This window comes from Ictidomys tridecemlineatus, chromosome 7 (assembly GCF_052094955.1).
Source record: "Ictidomys tridecemlineatus isolate mIctTri1 chromosome 7, mIctTri1.hap1, whole genome shotgun sequence".
Lineage (NCBI taxonomy): Eukaryota > Metazoa > Chordata > Mammalia > Rodentia > Sciuridae > Ictidomys > Ictidomys tridecemlineatus.
The window spans coordinates 176,026,057-176,041,756 of NC_135483.1; the positions used below are offsets into that span (position 1 = coordinate 176,026,057).

At 32.5% G+C, this 15,700-nt stretch overlaps 1 protein-coding gene across 8 annotated transcripts in view; it reads right to left on the reverse strand.

Annotated features, from left to right (window-relative positions):
• Ikzf2 (IKAROS family zinc finger 2) overlaps positions 1-15,700 on the reverse strand; it is a 153,751-nt gene that overhangs the window by 56,111 nt on the left and 81,940 nt on the right. For 7 of the 8 annotated variants that reach the window (XM_021730738.3, XM_078017963.1, XM_078017965.1 and 4 more), the window contains one exon: positions 2,540-2,806. In XM_021730738.3, the coding sequence (XP_021586413.1) occupies positions 2,540-2,806 (267 nt within the window). The remainder of the gene's footprint in view (positions 1-2,539; positions 2,807-15,700) is intronic. The other variant, XM_078017966.1, reaches the window with a different exon arrangement.

Sequence of the window (15,700 nt, forward strand, 5' to 3'; positions counted from 1 at the left end):
AAGTAGATCTGATACTCCATGTCACTGTAATAAATTGGAAATTTGGACACCTTCTTTCACTGTTGGTTTTATATTAGATATTCTATGACCTAAAAGACACTCAAAAATCTGTTTTCCAGCAGTTTTTTATAGGGGTTTAAGACAGTGCCTTTTATATTAATTACAAATAATTGTTAAGAGTGGGAAGTTCTAAAATTAAGACACTAGTTCAAAATATTACAGAGAAAACAAGGTTAATGACTAGATTCTCATTCGATCTTTCTTAATTTAGTTTAAATTAAAGAAACACAAATAGACCTTCTGTCTTTAAACAGTACTAAAATGGAACTGAAATGTCATGACCCACTCATAGAAGTAAACTGGGTCATTAGAAACATGTATTAAAAGAGCTAATTTAAGATAACACATCCAAAATTTCAAAGTCAACAAAGTATGGTAAGTATTCCAAACTCTTCCATGAATGGCTAACATTAACAATCTCCCAACTCTGAAGAAAGAATAATAATTTGCACAATACTCCAATGTGCATTTATTAATAAAAATGTTCATAGTGTTGCAAGTGTACTTTGGTTTTGTAGTCCTTTCTCCTTGCCTTTATCAGGTAAAGGAGTCTCATATTCTTAGAACCTGTGGAAATCTGAGTAACTATAAACATATTTCATCCCAATTCGACCATTTCAGTGTTAAAATGATCTGACCTGACTTCACTACAGGAGTAAATAGCAAATGGATAGTAGAGTAGGTATGCAATGATTGCTATTTTAAAAACTCATGAATATCTCTACAAATACAGTGAAAAATGATATAAATTTTCAAGAAAGTGTATTGTGGTTCTTTGAATTTTCTTAATGAAGAACACACAGTGTTTATTAAAAATGTCACAAATATTATTTTTAGTATACACTTCAGCCTTAAAATTAATACTATATACAATTCAACTACAATGTCATTAGACTGATTTGTAGTTTGTATAATACTGGATAGGAGAAATTATACATTTGAATGAGTTGAGTGTTATCTTCTTCCATATACTCACTCTGATGCCATGAATATATTATAACTTTGTGGAATTCATTTTATGTGGCTACAGTTAGAATAACTATATGAGAACTGACAAAAATTAGGTTCATTATTTTATAATCTTTTCCATTTTTTTCTTATCAAATTGATACCAAGTTTGATCTCTTAACTTTTCCTAAGATACTTTACAGCATGTTGCTGTTTAAAAAGCAAATTGAAAACAAAGCAAAAGTGTAACTGATTTTGATTATGATAATACTGGTTTTAATGTATGATTTTTTCACTGTAATTAAAAAAATCTGCCTTATTTTATAGTCACACTTCATTATCAATTATTGGTATATTAATATACCAAGTACACTGTACAAACAAAACTAGTCTGAGAATCTGGGAAACTTTGGTTCTAAGCTCAGCAATGCCCTTACCTACCTAAGGGATAATGAACAAATCATTTTACTGTTTCTTCATGTGTGAGATGAGAGGTTTATTAAAAACACTTGATGTAACTTACATATCTCATGATTTCAGAACCCAATTATAACATTATTTAGAAGTAATGTTTTTAAATACATTATTGTGATTCATCATTGCCACCAAAGCTATCACATTTTATAACTGAGAATAGTAGTTATTAGTATTCTATTGTAGTATTAGTATTAGTATACTATTAGTATTCTATTTGCATTATAGTGAAAGCTATATTACCTTCAAACCAATTTTTCTATAAACTTGAAACTTCCTATTTACCCCAGTCTCTTTCCTGTTTTTTTGTGTGACTGTTCTAAATTTTGGCAAAGAATTTGAAGAGACTGAAATAAGGCCTTCTCATTTGGTTGGTTCATGAAGGATTTTACATCTTTAAAGTGTATATTAAATTAATCTGAGAGCTTTTTCTTTTTAACCCAATTCCATGATTATACATTTCTACTCCATACTGCCACCCTTTGTCATATCTGAATCTACATATCTCCTTTAGGAGTTATAGCCAATATTCATAGGAAAATGGTAACATTCCTGAACTAGGGAAAGTAACTGCTTATTACAGAGACCTGTGGTAGGCAAAGACTGATGGAAAATCATATTTAAAGGAGTTAAGCAGATAAAGTGAAAACAATTCACCCCTTTATAAATGTATGAGTGCCATTTTGTAGTATAAACTTTTGGCTAGCAAACTATATTACCTGCCCATGGGTATGGTAAAATATGTATAGAAATACAAAAAGATTGAATTACACAATGAAATTCTCCTATACCTTTTGAACCCTTATCATATTATTGCTATATTAAGAACTGTGGAAACTGAATCCCAAACTTCTTTTCTGATATGCTATTCAGATTTGAAGGCTGGAAGTCAAGACCCAGGCTACTCTCTGCTTTTCAGCAATCCAATACTAGCAGAATTCTGAAAAGGTAGTTTCACCATTGCCACCCCTGAATAAAAAGGAAAGAGAATAGATGTCAGGTAATATCAACATCAGATGTCACAGGCAGTCATCAGGTTATTCTTTCAGCTGCTTACCAGTGTGACTCCTTTTATGTACCATAAGCACATTGGGCCCAATGCAAACCATGCCACAGACGTCACATTTCAGTTTACCATTCGGAAGCCGGATTCCTCCCTCGCCTTGAAGCTCCTGGACTTTCCTGTTGTCAGCCACCTCATTGCTCTCAATTAGGGGTTCTTCTAGGCTGCTACCCTCATCATGGCCCCTGATCTCATCTTCACGGCTCAGGGGTTTCCTGTCACATTCTTCATCACTCTGCATTTCTAGCTTTACTGAATTTGCTGCAAATTAAAAAGAAGAAATTTTAAATAATGCTATGTGCTTTCAGTAGTCTCCTTTCTACCCATTGTCATTCTATTAAGTGGATGCACATGATATATTAAACAGTATACTACCTATCAACAAAGACCATGTTGTTGCATATTATGCTCTATGGTATTTTAATGAAACTGTGTCATAAAAGCAAAGCTGGCTCAGCAAAGCTTTAGATAAAGAGACTCTCCTTTATTTTTGCCCACATTCATTTAACCCAAATATTTACATATTAAGCAAGTTATTACATAATTCTAGCATTGGCTTTTGAGTTTGTCACTAAAGCTACTCAGAGTGAGATGTATGTATGGAAGACACAAGATTAAATATTACCAACTTCACTGTGCCATGCCTCCTTTTAATTTAACAATCATCATATTCATATTTTCTACTTCAAATCTGAAAACTTGTATAAACCCGCTTCTGAACAGGGCAAGAGAAACAACTCAAGATCTTAATCCGGCAAATGTCTTTCACATATGCAGGCAAATGTCCTAAAATCAAACTAAACACCAATATTCAGTTAAGAGCTGTGTAAATGCAGGTAAGGTTAAGTGCACAGACCTCATATGCTCTGAAATTACTTTGCCATTATTTCTTCTATGAAAAAAGTTCTCTATGGAACATACCAGTCTGAAAATAAGCTATTCTATCTCTAATGTATGCACACACAAAAAACAACAAGTGAGAGGAATGGCATAACACACATGTATACACTTGCGACTGTTAAGAAATTCAATGCCCTCTGTTTGCTGTTTTTGGATCATCCCACAGAAAAGTTGGAATTCTATTGGCACAGCCCTCATTCTGGACTGCTGACAGAGTCTTTTCAAAAAGTAGAAGCAATTTATATTAGTTTATATTAAATTTATATTAGATTTTTTTAATCCAGTGATCTTGAAAATTTCTTAAGAAATCACATCAAAGTTACTAAATGAAACAACTTTTCTGGTACTACTTGAATAGAGGAAATATTTTCATAAAAAGTAAGGAAATTCTTTTTACTGCAGGTGTTTTCTTGGAGAACCCACATTGTTTATTTATCATATTTGTCACTACTCATTGGGACAGGGAGTGTGATCAACAGGGCTCTTTCCCTGCTCTCTTTAGAGCACCCCTATTAACTAGTAGCATAGCACAAAGACACTAGCAGAATAATTTTGAATTAATTGATTTACTTAAAGTTAAGTAATTACTTAACTTCTGAATCTTAGTCTTTCATTTCAAAGAGAAAATGAATTCAGATTACTAAATAAAGTTTGAAATAGTTTATATAGTAAGAGTGATGGTGATCCTTAAATTCTTAAGGAACTCAAATTCTTTGTTCTCTATAAAATGGGAATAACAATGGTCTCACTTGCTATGGTTGATATGAGCATTAAATGAGTAAATATACCAAACATGTATATCTATTATTTTTCTCTGTACATAAAGAACTGTATTAATTGCATAAGATTTTTGCGCAGATTAATTAACTTTGAATCTGTAGATTACAATCTCCAAAGGGATATGCATCCTTGCTGGACTCATCTTTTTTTGGGGTCGGGGTGGGGGACGGACTGGGGATTGAACCCAGGAGTGCTTAACCACTGAGCCACATCTCTAGCCCTTTTAATATTTTATTTTGAGACAGGGTCTTGCTATATTGCTTAGTGCCTCACTAAGTTGCTGAGGCTGACTTTGAACTTGTGACCCTCCTGCTTCAGCTTCCCAAACTGATGGGATTATAAGTGTGTATCACCACACCTGGCCCTTGGCTGGGCACATCTCTAATTTAGTCAACTACGCTAAGTTTTACTTTATTTAGAAATCAATATGACACTACTGTTTTTCTAGAGTAAGTAGGGACAATATTTCATCTAATTTTATATTTTCACCATGCTTAAAAATTTTGTACTAAGCAGGAGATAGTCAAGCAGAATTCACTGATTTATTTTACTAAACTGATTGTGAGTTTTACTGCCTTAAACTTACTTGTTTTATATGTTTAAGGAATCCATGACATAATAAAAAAGTGAAATAATATATAGAATTAAAAATGAAAATTAAGTACTTTACTACACAAGGATAACAATTCCTCAATTCCTGTTTCAAAAATCAGCTATGATCATAATTGTCATACTCAGAAGACTGAATTCATTTCTAAAAAATATTTTTTTAGTTGTAGATGGACACAATATATCTATTTATCTTTTTATGTAGTGCTGAGGATCCAACCCAGTGCCTCACACATGTGAGGCAAGCACTCTACCACTGAGCTACAGCCCCAGGCCTAAATCCATTTTTAGATGTAATAGAATTCATTCATCTAAACTACCATTAGAAATTTAAGATTATTTGTCTTCATTACTGACATTCTTATACCTCAATTAACTATCAATGTGAAACTAGTATTTCACTAGTCTATATATTTTTTTTAAGTTGAGTAAAGTTGATCTTCTTTTGTACAATTTAGTTGTTCTTTATTTTTCCCGAAAATTTTTAATCGAACATTTTGGCCATTTTTCTAGGAGGTTATCAGTCTTTACTCATTGAATTTAAACATTCTTTATATACAAGATTAGCATCTCTTCACATGAAAATCCCAAATCTAAAATACTCCCAAATCCAAAACTTTTTGAGCACTAGCATGATGCTACAAGTAGAAAATTCCAAAACTGACCTCACGTGGTAGGTCATTGTCAAAACTAGGCACACTAAAAATAAGTGGATAAAATTACTTTTAGGCTATGTGTAAAGTTATGTGTGAAACACAAATAAATTTCACGTTTAGACTTGAGATTCATTCCCCAAATAACTCATTATACATGCAGAAGTATTCGAAAATCCAGAAGATTAATATCAGGAATATTTCTGGTCTTAAACATTTTGGATAGGGATTATTAAATCTGTAGTAAGGAATTTATTCTTGTGTTTATGATATATTTTGCAAATATTTTATCTTTTTACTCATTACTCATGGGTATTTTATGGCATATAAGCTAATTTCACATGTTGAATTTTTAAAGTTTTCAATTCTGTCATTTGGGTTCCATATCTTGCTACAAGTAGGCTTTTCTACAAAAAAACCCCAAGTATTGTTTTTCTGATAAGGAAGACTTTTCTAATCAATGAAAAATGCTACTGATTATACTATGTAGTGATGTATTTTATTTATAATTGTCATTTAAAAGACAAATTGAGAATAAATAAAAACATGACTTTATTCAGCATGACTTAATACAAACCTGTGAGCAAACTATCCTACACATTGATTTCAGGTGATGTACTGAAATGTAGAAGCTTCACAGCAATGCCTTTAGTTTTGTTTCTGAACTAGCCAGAGTTTGATAAGCTACAATTAATGAGCATAAAATTTACTTGTGTTCCATTTCATAACTGAAGAAATAAATACCTAAAAGCTTTTAAGTTTAAAACTACAGGCCTCTCAAATTTCAAAACAGCACAAAATTATGAGACTGTGACTTGACCTTATAAACATTCTCTCTTTCCCTATTGAGAATATTATAAGAATAGGAAACAGACATGTATTAAAATGTCATTTTAAAAATTAACACATATAAAAAATACAGTTAGAATCTGCTATTCCTAGAGAAATATACTGGATGGAACTACTGTATTTAAAATAAATGTTTTTGGTTTTTTTTTTTGCTGGAACTTTTTTTCTGTACTTTAGGAATTATATATTTATCTAATTTATTATATGTTTTACTTTCTATTATTAAATATTATCTTCTATGAATATATTTCCTGTCCCAATATAGTAAATCAATAAAGTACCACACATTGCAATATACATATCATAGATTATATTTTTCAAAAACTGGCAGTCGATATATAAACAAAAATCTCATAATAATTAATTTCCTTAAATATTTTTTTTAGTTGCAGTTGGACACAGTACCTTTATTTTATTTATTTTTATGTGGTGCTGAGGATCGAATCCAGAGCCTCCCATGTGCTAGAAGAGCACTCTACCGTGGAGCCACAACCCCAACCCACATGGTAATTAATTTTTAACCCAGCTCTCTGAAATTAGGTTGAAATTCTAAGATAAAAAGCAACTAATTAAATAAATTAGTCTTTGAATCTTAACTCTCTCATGATTTACTTTTAGTATTGAAGAGAAGCTAATTTAAATCATTAATGTTTAAATTCAAGTGTGTAGCATATTAAGCAAACCTTAAATTATAATTTATATATTAATAAAAGAGTTGTATTGTGACTATTTTTAGCTATAATACGTGAAGCTATTACAGCTCTTAATCATCACACAATAATATTCACAGTACTCTAGTTTTCAAGTCTTTGAAATTAAATTTTTAATCTTCATTATATGGAATTTTGTTTACAATTTGGTAATAGGAAAATATTCTCATAAATGAGTGATTTAATTCTCTTATTTATGTGGGAGAATGTATGAGCGAAATGAAATCTTGACATTAGAAATCTCAAAACAAAGAACAATTTTACAAGCTGTTCCTCTAATCTGAAATGAAGGACATAAAACTCAAGCATATCTGTGGGGATTTATATACATTAATATACACTGACAAGCAATGATGCCTTGACAAAAATAGCATTTTGTCAGAACAAATTATTAGCAATATTCAAGTTTATATATAAGAAGCTTTGAGTGTATTTCATGATAAGAAGTTCCTCGTATATTCGGGGGGTGGGGAAGCACCATAATGTAAAGATTTTAGTTAACTGATCAATTTGCTCTGTTATTCAACACTGTAGTCACCAAAAAGTAAACTTTGAAGATATCTGAATATTTTCAATGAAGAAAAGAAAGAACTTTTGTTTTCTTAAAAAGGAGATGATATTGTCTACATTTAAAAACAAAATTCCAATTTTAAGTTGTTATTGATTAAGAAAAAGTTACTTTGTACACAGGCAATCAGTCATTGATGATAATGATGTTTCTTATACTTTCATTGTAAAAGCCTTCTGTTTAGAACTTATAACTAGTAGTTATAGCAAATTTTTTAGTAGATTCTGAGGTTTGTGAACTTATGGAAACGAAAGAGTATAGTTAACAAGATAGAATTTTATGATCAAGTTTGCACATAAAAAATTTGAATATATTCCAGGGTAAAACATTCTACATGTATGTTTAGAAAAATAGCATCATAATAAAAATGTGCTTATGAATATAAGCCTCCCCACTCTTCTTTATTACTTTCAAAATATTATTCATGAACATTAGAATTTAAACTTATAGGTCCCATAAAAATACATAGTAACCTCCATTTTCAAATGATACAACAATGACAAGAGGTAAGGAAACTTATATGGGAGTGTTTTTAAATAACTTTCAGGCCAAACAGTCTTTAGCTATAAATTTTCTTCAGTAACTACATTCAAAGGCTTCATAATTATCGCTTCTAGATACATAATAGCAGGCAGATGGTTAGGCTAGATTTACCTCTTATTCACTAGTGCAATATCAAATAAGGAAATAATAGAAGCACTTACACAGGTAGACAGTTATGTATCATTGAAAAATTGATACAATCCAAAAATGGAATAGAGCAAATTTACATTATTTTATGACATTCTTAAAAATTTTCATTTTATTCAACCTGTGTTATAATGGCAATTTTATATGCCACCACTATTTTTTTAAAAAGTTGAAAACCTTCTGGAATGAATGAAATAAAAAATAAAGTGTACAATGTTGATACATATACTTTTGGACCTTATACTTACAGAACTCATCCTCCCAACCACTAAGAAACAAAGACAACGTTGTATTCTTTTTTAAAATCATAGACAAGAGACTGGGGTATAGCTCAGTGGTAGATAGAGCAAGCACCTGTCTAGCATGCAGAAAGTCCTGGGTTTGATCCTAGCACTTCCCCCGATATAGAACCAGAAAATATGTATTAAATATATCTTGCTTGCCTACACTTTGCTTAAAATTTTAGGTTTAAGACTAAAAGATTTATTACCAACTTAAAAAAGAAAACTATATTAACAGTACAGTATGTATACAGAAATAGGCCATGAAAGAAAGAGTTCATGAGTAAGAGTAGTAAACATATGAATAAGGTATACAATTTAGATACATAATAAATTTATGGAACTGAAATGTAAAGAAGCTTTTTCTTAGAAACTGAAAATTTTGGGGGCTGGGGATGTGGCTCAAGCGGTAGTGCGCTTGCCTGGCATGCGTGTGGCCTGGGTTCGATCCTTAGCACCACATACAAACAAAGATGTTGTGTCTGCCGAAAACTAAAAAATGAGTATTAAAAAATTCTCTCTCTCTCTCTCTCTCTCTAAAAAAAAATAGAAAATTTTACTTTACTATTTTTGACAAAAACATTTTTATATGCACGATAAATAATATTAATTTTGAATTGTCAAATACAGAGAATAAATTGTATCTGCAAAATTGTAACTGGGTTTTCAAAAATAATTCTATTCATTTTTTTGTCACCAAATTCCGGAACTATCATAGTAAACAGAACAGAAAATATAATTACTAAAATCTTTTTTAATTTATTAACTAAACGTTCTACAATTTAAAACTTATTACTTGACTCTACTAACCCACAAATTAGCCAAGTTTCCTAGCCAAGAAAACAGTACAGAGAAAATACAATTTATTTTCTCTATTTAAAAGCATCTAAAACATAGTAATCATATAGAATATAAAACGGGCTTTTTATATTACTTTCTGTCAGATGAATGATTTACTTCTGTTTAGTTACCTAACCATATTTTTAAATTTTTAATTTTGAAAGGAAGCTAATATTAAGGGAGTTTAAGAAATATTTGTTTCACAGTGCCAAATAAAAGGAAGCTTAAGAACCATACTGAGCAAAGTGGAAAAAGGCCTTTTAGGTGTGACATGTAAGTGGAATTTTATATGCTTGGTTTCTGTCATGTGAAAATTCAAGTGAGCACATAAGGGATTTTTAAACCTATAAGCATCAATTTGTCCCAGTCTGTGTCAGATACATGAAATGGTCTTATACACACTAATTGAACCAATACATCTATCTAATAATCTGTTGAAGTTGTATCTGCACTAATGTTTATTAGTACAGATTAGTGCTTATTTAAACTTTAAAAACGGAAACACCAAACATGATTAAATCTGTGTTAATAGCTCAGCAGCTGTTTAAATAATGTGTTAGAAAACCAAACTGCTTTCAAAACTCTGATGTAAAGTACAGTTATTCATTAAAAATCTATCAACAGTCTAAACAAAATCAGCACAATCAAAATTATTTTAAGGTATATGCAAATAAATTTTTATATTTTCTTCAACAAAATTTCATGTAATATCAAATTTTTGTTCCTTTTAACTGTGGATAAATAAATGAATAAATCTTGCAGCTCCCTCACAACATCCTTAAACTCGATTTTGTAAAGGGTTGGACAAGTTCAAACCCTGGTGTAGTGAAGTGCACCTGAGCCACTGGTCATGGCATGCTCAGCCTGCTCATTGCATCACCACCTTCTGTTTTCTCCCCATTCCTTCTCCTCATCTTCCACTAGAGCTAGACTGGGTATTTATTATACCCACTGGAGTACCTCAGATCTAGGCAATACGAATTCTGAAATACTACTATTATTTCAAGAACAGCAGTAAAATTTAATCTGTACCTGAAGGCAGGAAACCTCTCCCTCTACCATGTAACTAGGTGAGGGACTTTAGGAACTTTATTTATCCTGATTCAGCTACTTGACCATCTAAAATATGGGGAAAAGTAACATCTGATGTCCTGAAAACAGCAGGCTAGACAGGATGATCGCTGTAGACAAAGGACCTAGGATCCTTCAACTAATAATACTAGTAATGATAATAAGAGAAAAATAACAAGTTATAGCTTTTATGATTCATATAATATGTATTCTGCCTCATTTTGCCTCAGAATGATTAAATCTCAGGTAAAGCGCCATAGGCAACACATGGAACCATGATTAAGTGACTTTGCAAAGAATAGAAAGTAAATGTCAGCTTGATATCAACTCAAGCTGTTCGTCTCTTAGTATACCCATCTTTCCATGAAACCATACGTTCTCCAATGAAGCAAGTAACCTGACATTAATGTCATATTTAGGACAAAAGTGAGTCATACACAAATGGCTCTTGTCCATGAGTTGAAGAGAATACCAGGAATTTAAGTCCAAAATGGTCAGACAAAAGAAAACTACTTTAAGTTTTCATAAACTGAACTACTAAGTTAATAGTTTCTATCAAAATGGAATGTACATCACATTTTTAAAAATCTAACCACTAATTTTTAAATTTTCTTTGGTCTTAAGGCAGAAGTAAGTATAAGAAGTATACTTAATTACTGAAGAATCAATATTCAATATTTTCCCTCTTTCCTCCCTTCCATTTTTCCATCAATTGTTTTATTCCTTGTTATTCTATGACTTATCAGTGTACATAAAAACAGCAATTTGAGGACTAAGTCAACATTGTCAATTTTAATCTCTAAACCAACAGTTTACAGAGGATGGCCTTTCAGGACTTCTTTTGTGGCCAGGTTTTGAGTCTTGTGTCTATTATTGGTATAAAAGTAAGACACACCTGTGAGCAACTCACATAGGACTTCCTTTACATTTAGAGATACCTTGAAAACAAAGTGTCCTCCATCTTTTCTTAAAAGAAAATGTAAAATTTAAAGAAAGTTAAAACATCTAACTCCTTAATGATATCCCATGATGCATGAAACCTTACATGGCATGCCCATCATCAAAACACACATCTAATTACACAGCACAATGGCACCACTGTAGCCCAAGGATGAAGTCTCTGTTTTTTTGGCAGACAACTAGTTCATGAGAATTATACAATGTGGTGAAAATAAGCCTAGTTTAAATAGAAATACCACAGGCAAACAACAGCCTATTCCTTTCTCCAGCCTGTAAATGAATGTATGACTTCATTTGCCAAGTCTTCAAGATTCATTATCAGTCACACTTATATAATTCCATTTTTTCACCTCTGTTTTTGCATGTTCTTGAGCCCCCGATGAACTCTCATCTGGAGCAATTTCAACAGTCTTCTAACTGTTCTTTCTTTTGCCATACTCTACCCTCCCAATTCATTCAGTTGTTAGATTCATGTTCTTAAAGCAGAGCTCACATTAGTAGTCTTGACATCTTCAATGCCTACAAATTACATACTGCTATATTACACCAACAAATATTGATGTGTGACTTCAGGATGTCCACAGTGTTGTCCCATCATATCCCTTAGTCATATGTCCTCATAGTCCTTCAGTTATTCATCTTTTCCAGTCAAACTGTTTTTCTTATTTTTCTCGGAAAACATCCTACATGTCTTTAATTTTTCCTTGTTCCAATTATTATTTTCTGAAATTCTTCCTGTATCTCTAGCAAAATAAACATGCCATTCAAGGTTTTCTTCTCTACTACCCTATTCATTAATATTTTCAGACCTCAAACTTTTTTCCTTGAAACTTATATTACCTTACATTACAGTGATTTCAATTGTGTATGTACCTCAGATCCATACTGCCTATAAAATAAGGTCCTTGAAAGTCAATATGGTCTTTATTCAGTCATAAAACCATCCTATTGTTGCATACATTTACATATACCAGTATACATTTGTTGAACTATTGCTGCTGATTGACATATTAGACATCTCTTTGTAAGTCACTGAGACCTTGCATCAATTAGCTGTTGATAAATATAACAATGTAGAGTTATATTTTAAACACAAAACATCAACATTATGTTAATTAAAGGACAACTGTATGACAGGAAACACTTTATGCACTATGCACATTGACTGATTTAATAATGACGGTCCACTCTGAAGTATGTAATTTTATCTTCATTTTACAGATGAGCAAACTGAAGCATTTCAGAATGGATGAAGTAACATGTCCAAGTGACACAACTATTCAGAGTCAGCTGAGACTGAAACCAGAACTAACTGGTGATCAAATCTTGCTACGTCCCCTGTCATCAAAAGCAAAGCAGCTACTAGCTATCGATAAAGAAAAAGAATTCACTATGTTAAAGAATGATAACTTTGCATCAATTCATACCATCTATACCCCATGTCTAATGCAGGTGTACTGAGTTTGGAAGTTTGGGTAAAGAGAAATGTGTCTAAGAGCCTGTTTTGGAAGTAGACCAGCTTATACTGCCAAATTTTCTGAGCATGGATTTTATTTCATATAAGAGCAATTGACTTTGAATTGGTGTTTGGCAACCATCTGCTTAACATAACTGTGGGAGGCTTGTGAAGCAAACTGCATTGTGAAATTATCTATTTAGTAAGGGGACTACACAGTTCTTAAACCAATTTTTATGAGAAGTAAAATCATTACTATTAAATGTAGCCAAGTGGCATGTTCCCGAAAGGAACCACAACACAAGATTGCCAGAGGTCACTAAGGACACTTAAACCAGGTCAGAAGGCAGCACTGCACACTAAAGAGAAAGAGATAAGGAATAGAGCAGGGTTTCGATTACTGGGTAACAGCGACAGAGGGAGGATCCAAAGCCCTGTGACTTACTTCAGCAGCTCTGTTAGCTCTCTGAAGTCAACGGACAGGGGAACCCAACAGCTCTTTGTACTCTGGATTCAAATATCCACAAGTCATGCATACTGAGATCAAGCCCACAGAGGTTCTTTTCCTAGTGCTCTTCCATAAACACTTCTCTAGTAGAGAATAATATAAAGAATCCACACTTGGCCCTGAGATGCAGAATTGGTCAATTAGAAAAGTCAAAAAATAAAATACACCAAGTAGTGACAAAGAGAAAGCTTGTGGAGATTAAGGGAGACTAATCTGAACAATTGCCAAGTAAATTTTAACAGATGTGTGCCAGATAGCTGTGTTCCATAACATAGCAACAGTGCTTTTTTTCCCCTAACAATAACCATATATAGTTTCCTGTCCTTAAAGAATGAACACTTTATGTAGGCATACAGAACATACATAATAGAAGATAAAAAATAGTTATAAAGCAAGATATGAGATACTAGGTAATAATGGAAACGATGGATTAGAATACCTGTGTTTAAACTCTTAACATGTGAATCTTAAGTCACTTGATATCTCCCATTTGCTACTATAAAAGTGAGGATAATATTATCTATGTAAAAAAGTATAAGACTTAGCAATTGTACAGTCAATCAAAGAAGCAATTCAGTCCTGTGGCTAGGAACATGGGATCTACATCCAATTCCTAGGGTTTGAAGCCAGGTTTTGTCACCTTAGTAGTCACAGGACTTTAGGAAACCTGTCTCAATTTTTCTCATTTATAAAATCAAGATAATAAGTTCTGAGTATTAAATATACTTGATATATAACAGAGTTAATTTGCTTCCTATTGAAAGATCAATATGAAGCTATTTCGTAAGTGTAAAATATCAAACAAACCTAATCCTTCTGCTATAGGGAAGTACAGGGAAGAGAAGGCTTCCTGAAAGAAGTGGCATTTGAGATATTAATTCCAGATTTGTGTATTATAGAGTTCATATGTATTAAGCCAACAGCTAACATTATACCTAATGGGAGAAAATCTGAAAGGTTCTTCTCTAACATCTAGAGCTAGACAACGTTGCTATCTTTCACCACTTTTAGTCAACATAATATGGAAGTGCCAGCCAAAGCAATCAGGCAAGAGAAGGAAAGGACTCCAAATTTAGAAAAGAGAAAGTCAAATTGTCACTGCTGGTAGTGATGATCTTATGTGGAGAAAACTCAGGGACTTCGTCAAAAGAACTGCTAGAACTAATAAATGAATTCAGTGAGTATTCAGGATACAAAATCAACATACAAAACTCAATGGCATTGCTATACAACAAAAGCTAATTATTTGAAATGGAATTCAAGAAAGCAATCCTACTCACAATAGCTGTAAAAATGCTTAGGAATAAATTTAAACAAAGAGGTAAAAGATTTTCACAATGAAAACTATAAAACTCAGATGAAAGAAACTGAAGAGGATGTACAAAAAGTGGAAAGATATCCTGTTTCAGGGTTTAAAAGAATCAATGTTGTTAAAATGTTCATACTACCCAAAGTGATCTTCAGGTTCAATGCAACCTGTAGGCATTCTTCAAAAGACTAGAAAAAAATATGATCCTAAAATTTGGGAATTACTAAAAACACCCTGAATTATCAAAGCCATCTTGAGCAAAAAAAGAAAGCAGGATGCATTACACTGCCTGACTTCAAAATATACTACAAAGCTGTAGAATGTAAAACAGCATGGTACCATATAAAAAAAGAGACACATAGACCAATGAAACATAAAGAGAGCCTAGAAGTAAAACATAAAGGGAGCCTACAAATCCAGTCAACTGATTTTCAACAAGAGTCCAAAGAACACACAGTGGGAAAAGAACAGTCATTTATAAATGGTGCTAGGAAAACAGGATATCCATATGTGGAACAACAAAATTAGGCTCCTATCTCTCATCTGTTACAAAAGTAAACTCTAAATGGATTAAAGTATTAATTGTAAGATCTGAAACTATGAGATTACTAGAAGAAAACATAAGGGAAGACTAGGAATGGTAGTACAAGCCTGTGATTCCAGCAATTTGGGAGGCTGAGGCAGGAGAGTAGCAAGTTCACGGTCAGCCTCAGCAAGGCCCTAAGCACCTTACCAAGGCCCTGTCTCAAATGAAAAATAAAATAAAATAAAAGGCCTGGAATGTAGCTCAGTGGTAAAGCACTCCTGGGTTCAATCCCCAGTACCAAGCAAAGCAAAACACAAAACAGAAGGGAAGTACTTTAGGACACTGGAATAGGCAAGGACTTTCTGGGCAAGATCCCAAGCACAGCAAACAAAAACAAAAAATAGTTGAATAGCAGTATCAAACTAAAGATCTGTTACACAGCAAA